General features: G+C 47.0%; 1 protein-coding gene and 1 pseudogene across 1 annotated transcript in view; one reads left to right on the top strand and one right to left on the bottom strand.

The window, feature by feature from the left end:
* Positions 1–600: 600 nt before the first annotated feature.
* LOC141133770 (phospholipid scramblase 1-like) overlaps positions 601–10,406 on the bottom strand; it is a gene marked incomplete in the record, with an annotated part of 20,561 nt that continues 10,755 nt past the window's right edge. Inside the window, 3 exon segments of the mRNA XM_073623323.1 lie at positions 601–1,959; positions 5,445–5,573; positions 6,530–6,691. Coding sequence (XP_073479424.1) covers positions 1,903–1,959; positions 5,445–5,573; positions 6,530–6,691 — 348 coding nt within the window.
* Positions 9,382–9,487, top strand: LOC141135803 (U2 spliceosomal RNA; annotated as a pseudogene).

Genomic DNA, 10,406 nt, shown 5'->3' with positions numbered 1-10,406 from the left:
ATTTATTGATGGCGCACATGTCTAGCTGCTGCCATGTGATTGTTTATTTAGATGTTATATGATTGTCTTATATGTATGCATTGTATGTGTCTTACATGTTACACATGCATTGCGAGGGGGACTTAAAAAAAAAAAAATAGCATGGTGTGAAATCACGGCAAAACATTTCTGATCTGGGATGCTGGCTTCTTTTCCCGTTTAGACCAATGAATATATCCCATGGTGAATCCAGAGGACAATAATCTTACCCTGCTCTAATATTCCCAACACACTACGATTAATCTCCTAGCGGAGTGAAACGCGGCAGAGAACGGTTGCAATAGCCTTGTCCTGGATACTGCTAATAAATATTTATACTGGGCTTTGAAGACGGCTTCTTTATCTTCGTTGATATGTCGTACTAATAATATTCCCGGGTTTATAATTAAAGTGGATCTCCGGTGCGATCGTACCTCCGAACATCCAGATTTGTAGAACCAGGAAATGAAGGATTCACTCTGTGATGATGACGACCATTGCTTATGATGAACAGAGATTTAGACATTGCCAGAAATCTGGGCAAAAAAAGAAAGTTGAAGAGTATAGTAGACATAAGACGTATTTTCTCTTAAATATTATTTAATGCGATAACAATTTGGGAAAGACAATACATTTACAAAGCAGATATAAAGAACGGATAATATTCAGCTGGAAAAAAAGAAAAAAAAATTCAAAAACAAATATTAGTCCGCAAAGTAACAAGGTCAGAGGCCACAGTGTAACCGATCACAGGTCACGGTGTAACCGATCACAGGTCACGGTGTAACCGATCACAGGTCACGGTGTAACCGATCACAGGTCACGGTGTAACAAGTCACAGGTCACGGTGTAACAAGTCACAGGTCACGGTGTAACAAGTCACAGGTCACGGTGTAACCAATAACAGGTCACGGTGTAACAAGTTACAAGTCACGGTGTAACAGGTCACAGGTCAGGGTGTAACAGATCGCAGGTCAAGATGTAACAAATCACAGGTCACGGTGTAACCGATCACAGGTCACGGTGTAACCGATCACAGGTCACGGTGTAACCGATCACAGGTCACGGTGTAACCGATCACAGGTCACGGTGTAACCGATCACAGGTCACGGTGTAACAAGTCACAGGTCACGGTGTAACCAATAACAGGTCACGGTGTAACAAGTTACAAGTCACGGTGTAACAGGTCACAGGTCAGGGTGTAACAGATTGCAGGTCAAGATGTAACAAATCACATGTCACGGTGTAACTGATAACAGGTCACGGTGTAACAAGTTACAAGTCACGGTGTAACAGGTCACAGGTTATGGTGTGACAGGTCACAGTGTAACAGCTTACAGGTCACAGTGTAACAAGTCACAGGTCATGGTGTAACCGATAACAGGTCAAGGTTAACAAGTTACAAGTCACGGTGTAACAGGTCACAGGTCTGGATGTAACATTTTACGGTGTAACAAATCACAGGTCACGGTGTAACAGATCACAGGTCACGGTGTAACAAATCACAGGTCACGGTGTAACAAATCACAGGTCACGGTGTAACAAGTTACAAGTCACGGTGTAACAGGTCACAGGTCTGGATGTAACATTTTACGATGTAACCAGTCACAGGTCATGGTGTAACAGATCACAGGTCAAGATGTAACAAATCACAGGTCACGGTGTAACCGAAAACAGGTCGTGGTGTAACAGGTCACAGGTTATGGTGTGACAGGTCACAGTGTAACAGTTTTCAGGTCACAGTGTAACAGGTCAGAGTGTAACAGGTCACAGGTTATGGTGTAACAGGTCACAGGTCACGGTGTAAGAGGTCACAGGTCACGGTGTAAGAGGTCACAGGTCACGGTGTAAGAGGTCACAGGTCATGGTGTAAGAGGTCACAGGTCAGCTGCTGCTGGGTCGGTCTGTGACGCTCCGCCTCTGGTCATAAATAATGGAGTCCTGTAAGAGAGAATTAGGAGAGGATTAGGATTTCGCCGCTTACATCATCACTAGTAGAAATGGCGGAAAGATTTACAGCAATACTAACAGGTTATTTACTCAGTTCAGCTCTCACCCCTCTACACCCCTTATGGACCTTTTTGACCTGTTTAGTTGACGATGAGTTAACCCTTTCACTTCCAGATCCATTTTTCCTTTTTGTTCACATATTTAATCACCTCAATACCGGACACTCCACCCCCCCCCCCCCCCCCCTTTCCTGCCCAGGCCATTTTCAGCTTTCAGCGCTGTCTCACTTTGAATGTCAATTTCGCGGTCATGCAACATGGTAACTATGTGAAATTTGTATCATTTTCTTCACACAAATAGAGCTTTTTTTTGGTGGTATTTAATCACTTCTGGATTTTTTTATTTTTACAAAAAAAAAAAAATAAAGACCCAATATTTAGAAAAAAAAAAAAGGTTTTCTTAGTAGTATTTAGTCAGTAAATTTTGTAAATAAGTAATTTTTCTCCTTCATTGATGTGCGCTGATAGGCTGCACTGATGGGCATTGATGCGGTGGCACTAATGGGCACTAATGAGGGGGCACTTATGGGTCCTGATTAGGTGGCACTGATGAGGAGGCACTAATATGCCGCACTTATGGACACTGATAAGCACTAATAGGTGGCACTGATAGGTGGCACTGGTGGGCACTGTTAGGTGGTACTGATAAGGAGGCACTAATATGCCGCACTTATGAGCACTTATATGTGGCACTGAGCACTGATAGGTGGCACTGGTGGGCACTGATAGGTGGCACTGATGGGTGGCACTGATGGACACTGATGTGTGGCACTGATGAGCGACAATTATGGGCAGCACTGATAGGCGGCACTGATAGCCAGCACTGACTGACATCACTAATGGGCATTGATTTGTGGCACTTGCGAGCACTGGTGGATGGCACTGGTGGGCACTGATTGCTGGTACTGGTGGGCACTGATTGCTGGTACTGAAAGCTGGCACTTTTGGTGCCAGGGGCGTAACTACCACCGTAGCGACCCATGTGGGCGCTATGGGGCCCGCAGCCAAGTGGGGCCCAGTGAGGATGAGAGCACCGCCGGCACAGTCTCCCAGCCAGGGGAAGAGAGAGGAGAGGAAGAGGCAAGCTGTGACCTGTACCCAATGCAGCGTGACCTGTGCCCAATACAGCGTTGCCTGTGCCCAATACAGCCTGGTCTGCCTGTGCCCTATACAGCCTCACCTGTGCACAGGAAGAGGCAAGCCACCCGGATCAGCCGAGAGCTGAATTGCCCGATGTAATAGCTTTCATTAGAACTTCCAGTGTTCCCGGGGCTCACGTCACATAGCTCCACCTTTTGGCCGGTGCCTTTGATAGACAGAACACTGATCCAATGCGGGACGTGTGACATCATCAAAGGCGTCAGGCCAAGAGGTGGGGCTATGTGACGATGAGCCCCGGGAAGACGGGAAATTCAAATGAAAGCTATTACAGTGGGCAATCCCGCTCTCTGCTGATCCGGGTGGCTTGCCTCTTCCTCTGCACAGGTGAGGCTGTATGGGGCACAGGTCACGCTGTATGGGGCACAGGTCACGCTGCATGGGGCACAGGTCACGCTGCATGGGGCACAGGTCACGCTGCATGGGGCACAGGTCACGCTGCATGGGGCACAGGTCACAGGTCACGCTGCATTGGGCACAGGTCACGCTGTATAGGGCACAGGTCACGCTGTATAGGGCACAGGTCACGCTGTATGGGGCACAGGTCACACTGCATTGGGCACAGGTCACGCTGTATGGGGCACAGGTCACGCTGTATGGGGCACAGGTCACGCTGCATTGGGCACAGGTCACGCTGCATGGGGCACAGGTCACGCTGCATGGGGCACAGGTCACGCTGCATTGGGCACAGGTCACGCTGCATTGGGCACAGGTCACGCTGCATTGGGCACAGGTCACGCTGCATTGACACTAGGGCAGCTGGGGGGGGGGGCTGTTTGCAGGGGGGCTGTTTGCAGGGGGGCCCCCATACAGCATTTTGCTATGGGGACCTGCTATTTCTAGTTACGCCCATGTTTGGTGCTATATTGTAATCAGGGCACTGATGATCAGTGCCCTGATTACATGTGTAGATGTCCCCCTGAGAGGAGATGCCACTGATCGGCACTCCTCGCCACACATTCTGTCAGTGTGAGACGAGAAGAGCTGATTACCGGCATCTCTGTGTTTACATGTGACCGGCTGTGATTGGACACAGCCGATCACATGGTTAAAGAGCATTATTTGACGGGGGGCAGGCGGCAAGTGATTAAAATTGAACTTTAGGCCTGATGAATACATAAAACCCATTATATTGTTTCTGAAAGTAGACACTCTAGAGTAGGAATCAGAGACCCGTAGATCACGATCTGGCTGTCGATCATGTGTAGGTGACAGGTAGGCTGCGATCCTTTCTTACCAACTCCCGGCACTTGGGCAAGAAAGGCAGCGGGGGTGGCATTTACAGGTCACGGTGTAAATGCCGCCCCCACCACCCCTCCTGTCCCTGCTCCTCTTCTTTTGGCTGCCTGGGCCCCCTGTGTGCTCTACCAGTCCATCCCAGCAGCGCTGCCGGCTTCCTTCCTCTCCCGCCAGCTGCTGCGGGGGATGTTTCAGGATGGAGAGTGAGGGAAAGGGCCAGTAAATATGTCATTTACCGGCCCCTTCTTTTTCTGAATGAACACAGTGAGTGATCTGTATTGTATTTATTGCTCAGGGATTGAACTCTGTGTAGAAAACTTCAGGTATTCTGTGCTCCTTCCACCCTCCTCCCCTACCTCAATGCAGAGCTGTTCTGGTTTATCATGAAGTGGCCCTTGGAAAAAGAACAACACCTGAGATAAATGTACCTGGGAACTTATTGCTAAGTCAGTTCTCTTAGGACATTTACAATACGGCCTATAATTAGCTGAAGGACATTATTTATTAAATTCAGGTCTAATAACATACATACAGTATATACACAAAACTGTTTGTCATTTACTTTGACCTGTGACCATATCCCTATACCCAATCTATAAGTCTTGGTGAGAAACAGGCCAGCACCTGAACATCGGGTGGACCCCTCTGAAAGGTAATGGAGGTGGGTGGCCTATGGATGCAGGGGGGCAGACCAGGCTTTGTGTTGGATATCCTAGAGAACTGTTCATTACAGCCTATGGCAAGGGCACTGTATTTGTAGAGAGTAGTGGATCCTCCAGTCCTCTGGTGGGCCATTCTGAGCCTGTGTGGATGCCATGTGACAATCTTCTGGGTGCCAATAAAAATAACATTGTGTTCCCACCCTGGCACTTGTGTCTTAGACTGCCTATCCTTGCTATACTCTAATACACTTAATGTATGCTGCTGGCCCGTTCTTGCATTGAAGCCCAAATATAAGGAGCCCCTAAGTTTTATCTTCAACAATAGGTTACATAAAGAGAAGAATGGAGGTGTCCTCACCAGATAGAAGCAGGAGGCCATTATCATGGCTTTCATCGTCACCTCCAGGTCCATTGGAAATATGACCGTGTACTGGTTCCCTTCACTCCTTATCATCCCCACCACATGCTGCTCGTCCCGAGATTTCACCTTCCAGGAAAAAGCACAGAGATGTCACAGACAGAAACCTCAGGAAAGTTAAAGCCCAATTGAACTTTACCAATTAATCCAATGATCCTCCTTCAGAAATCATAATCTCAACCCCCCTCCCTTCTAAGTCAGCACTATAGCTCGGCAATCAGCAAAGTTCATGCTCCCTATGGAATGGAAAAACCTAGCTTTGACTCAGCAGGGAGTGGGTTGAACCTCTGACCCAGAAACCAGCAGAAAACAACAATATATTGAGCTTAGGAGAAACATAATGATTCCAGATAACATCAGCAAAGCTTAGGTTGGCTATATCCCTGCTGTACACCCTAAACTTAGTCTAGGGACACTTCAGCTTAAGGCAGGATCCCTACACTTATGCCCTGTACACACGGTCGGAAATTGATCGGACATTCCGACAACAAAATCCATGGATTTTTTCAGACGGATGTTGGCTCAAACTTGTCTTGCATACACACGGTCGGTCACACAAAGTTGTGGGAAAATCCGATCGTTCTGAACACGGTGACGTAAAACACGTACGTCGGGACTATAAACGGGGCAGTAGCCAATAGCTTTCGTCTCTTAATTTATTCTGAGCATGCGTGGCACTTTGTGCGTCAAATTTGTGTACACACGATCGGAATTTCCGACAGCGGATTTTGTTGTCGGAAAATTTTAATGCCTGCTCTCAAACTTTGTGTGTCGGAAATTCCGATGGAAAATGTGTGATGGAGCCCACACACGGTCGGAATTTCTGACAACAAGGTCCTATCACACATTTTCCGTCGGAAAATCCGACCGTGTGTACAGGGCATTAGAGTGCAACTTCTTTCAGGGACCAATGTGAGTGGTTATCTGTATGCTCTAATGTATATTGTAATATGAGGATGTGTAAAGACAGAAGATAAATAGTCTATCTCTGTAACCATAAGCTGACTTGGATTTGTACCTCATACCTCAAAAGAGATGTTCCCGAAGATACTGATCTTGAGGCTGGGGCCCAGGATTAGGAGAAGGACCTCCCTTGAGGAGTCCATGATGGACAAGTGGGTGATGAAGTTATTGGAGGGGAAAGAGACGAATCCGATGCACTTATTACCTTTGAGAGTCAGGGCTGCCTAGAACAGAGACAACAGGACTGTCACGTCACACGGGGAGGACTTTAGCCACTCTTTTCTTTTTTTAAAGTCTTCTTTTGTCTCACTTCTGGATGTTCACCAAAACATTTTCAGTTTTACTTGTTTTCCTTTTTCCTATTTTTTTTTTTAGTTTCTATAAAAAGGATCAATACACCTCAAACACATATTTTAGGTCTATTTGGGGTCCTGGTGGATTGAGTCCTGCTGGCTTCTTGAGGCCTTCAGAGATGAGGTCTCCATGAATAGCTCCTGTCTGGGCAGGAAAAAGGAGATTCTTTATTTTATCAGAAATGTTGGGTATATTTTCACATTTTGACAAAAATGTGTTTAATCCATTTTGGAAAAGGTGTTCGGCGTTTTTTTTTTTTTAAGGGTACAGTGGGCTTTAAGTGGCTCCTAGGGGCTGTACATGGGTTCTTACATGTGTTTAGTTAAAACGATTCTCATCTACTCCAAAGGTGCAGTGCCTCACACATTCTCATGCACAAGTGGGTGTTACCCACATACATACAGCCTGCCTAGAAACACCCAGTCCCGCAGACTGGCACCCACCCATAAAGGGATTTTATGCTTGCAATAAAGCTGAGGGCTCTTTCCACCACAGCCTGACTCAACTTGGCATGCCCCTTTTATTCATTGGATTTTAGCTCTTTTAATCATGGAGTCTCATCGTCACATGTGAGCGTTGCATAGGGCAGTCTTCATGCAAATACATCCTGGCACTCCTCCAGACTATCACTCACCCAGTGGTGGCTGGTGCTCAATATTTTGGTGTTGGGGGGGGGGGGGGCAAACAAACCTGACCCTCTCACTCGCACCGGAAAGGTGCGAGTGAGAGGGTGAATAAAAAAAACAATATTCCTTACTTTCTGCTATAAAACATATCCGATTAAAAATCTAATTTCTTCATCAATTTAGGCAATATATATTCTGCTACATATTTTTGGTAAAAAAAATCCCAATAAGTGTATATTGATTGGTTTGCGCAAAAGTTATTGCGTCTACAAACTATGGGTTAGATTTATGGCATATTTATTTTTATTTTACTATTAATGGCGGGGATCAGCGGATTTTTAGCGACATTGCGGCGGACAAATCTGACACTAAGTGACACTTTTTTGGGACAAGTGACACCAATACAGTGCTGAAAAAAATGCCATGTCACTGTACTAATGACACTGGCAGGGAAGGGGTTAACACTAAGGGGGTGATCAAAGGGTTAAGTGTTGTCCTAGGGAGGTGCTTTCTAACTGTGTGGGGGGAGTGTCACACTGGAGGAAAGCAGAGATCGTGCTTCAGCTTAGCTGAAACACAAGATCTCTCTTTTCCTCACTGACAGATCAGCGGTTTGCCTTGTTTTACATAGGCAGACCGCTGCTCCGTCTCTCCACAGAACGATCGGCTGGTTGCGGCGGCCATCGCGGGTGCAGGACCATTGATTGGCTCCTGCTGTGTCCAATCACAGCGGGAGCGGCACTCCGGCGGCGCATGCGCGTGCCCCTACACTGTGTGCACAAAATCACGTACAGGTACGTTGATTTTGCGCAGCCGGGCCGCCCTGCCGCAGTATATGTATGGTGGGCAGTCCAGAATCGGTTAAATAGAGTGCCGGGGGGTCCCCTTAGTCTGCCTGTAAACTATTGTGTATAGAACCTGCTGCAGCAAAACTGACATAGCTAAAGAAAAAAAAAAATATGATATTTAAATAGATTTTCCCTGTAAGCTTTATTTACTTTGAACACAACGGCTTGGGGAGCCAGTCTGTATGATGAGGTCACAATGTAGTCCACTGGGAACAAGATTAGAGATTTTTTGGATTAATTCTGGTGTCTCTTTGGCAGACTTTGGATGGAAATAACACATTTTTTGCACCACAGTGGGCAAGCCTTATGCGAAGAAGCCAAATTATAGTACACTCGGGCCAAGATTAACATTTTTTTTTTTAGATAAAGCCAGTGACCTCATCATCATCTCCTCCATCCTCATTACCACTGGAGACCACTTGGCAATACGCTCTAGCTGGAGGAACATAAATACCAATTTGTGTACCAGTGTTCTCCCCTCTCTGTAGGCTCATGTTCCTGCCTTCCTCAACCTCAGAACCAACATCTGAATCAAGTAATGGCCGTGCATCATCAAGGAGCAAGTGTCCTGACGATGTGTTCAAATAACTCAGCTGACTCCTCCATGCCTGATGCTGGGACTATGGCAGGAATAGATTGTGGACAAGGAGGCAGGTTTAGCCACATTGGCAGCTGCAGGGGACTCGTGCTCTAGTCTCTGCTTGGGTGACGGAGGATGCGGAGGATGAGGATGGTTTAGTATAATGTTTCTTAACTTTTTTTTTCTTTTTTTTTTGGTCAAGGCACCCTTTAAAATTTTGTACAATCTCGAGGCACCCCATCCTAAAATGTAAAAACAAAATTAATAGTTTTACATAAAACAGTGAACAGTGACATCGGCATAAGAAGGACACTCAACATTAGAATGATTTATTCCTAAAACTGCAATGTACCTTTGCACACTGGTACTCACTAGCATTGAAGCTTTTCTCTTCTGCCCCAGTTCCTCTCCCTCAATCAGCTAGTGTGACCCCTGTGTTGACAGAGAGGGGCAGGTAAGGGGGTAAAAAGGATGTCCTAGTGTCCTTCTTATCAACCAATGCCATCATCGCTTCTCGGCCTTTTGGCTAAGATCAAGTGTAGTATCTGTTCTTATCAGTTGCCAGAGGAGGAGCTGTGCTGCTCCCATCGGGATGGGCTATGCAAATCCTTTGGCTTGATGGTATCTGGAAGGTCCATTTCAGCAGGGGCCGAACCTGGCTCTCCTAGAGTTTAAGGAGGCTAGTACTCGGTCGAGTCTGAATGGGCCAGAAGGGTACTGCACTGGTCTGGCCGAAGGCTGGGTCATCCCGGCCTTCTGGCTAGGATTGGTGTGGTCGCTGTTCCTGTCACCCTGACTGAGGGATCAGGGTGTTGCCATGCAAATCCACTGGAATGATGGGGGCCTGGAAGGGCTACTATTGGTGGAGGCTGCGTTTGACACCTGCAGCTCTCCCCGAGAAAACTTAGAAAGGCTCACTATCTGGCCAGGGATGGAGGGCTGCACTGGTCCGGCTGAGGACCGGGCCCGAAAAGAAGCCTGTGGTGTATGTGTCCCTGGAGTGGCAGTCCAGGGGTGCCATAAACTCACAGTGAATGAGGGTCACTCTGTGTTTCGGCACCAAGGTCACTGCACTTCTTACACTTTTTTTCTCGCCTGCCTCCTGGGTCGGCCATTGTACCAAACAATGGTCACTTTTCACTCTCCTCTCCACTTTCTTCTCCCCCACTTTCTTTTATTTAAGCCCTTGTTTGTCACTTTTTTGTCTTTTTTTGTTTGTACATGTTTTTGCACGTGTGACTGGTAGGGTGTAGGTCCTTGGGCCTTCCCTGAAAGTTTTGAGAGGGGGTGGACATGGCCTTCTGGCTTTGTTCACCCCTCTCTCAGGGGTCTCCCTTCAGGGGAGCCCCACCTAGTACTTGGATGGTCTGTCTGGTTTCGGCCAGATAGACCAAGTGTAAGTACCCCAGTCCCGTCTGGAGCTTAACACCCCGGGGGATCAGGGTAAGGTTCTTCGATTTCGGAGGACTATGTGTACACCCATTGCACGTTTTTGTGTTCCACTCTTTATGTGTGTGCACTTTTGGGCACC

The sequence above is a fragment of the Aquarana catesbeiana genome, linkage group LG03 (genome assembly GCF_042186555.1).
Source record: "Aquarana catesbeiana isolate 2022-GZ linkage group LG03, ASM4218655v1, whole genome shotgun sequence".
In the NCBI taxonomy this organism is placed as follows: Eukaryota; Metazoa; Chordata; class Amphibia; order Anura; family Ranidae; genus Aquarana; species Aquarana catesbeiana.
The sequence above is the reverse complement of the archived record's forward strand: the minus strand, read 5'-3'. Positions and strand labels throughout refer to the sequence as shown.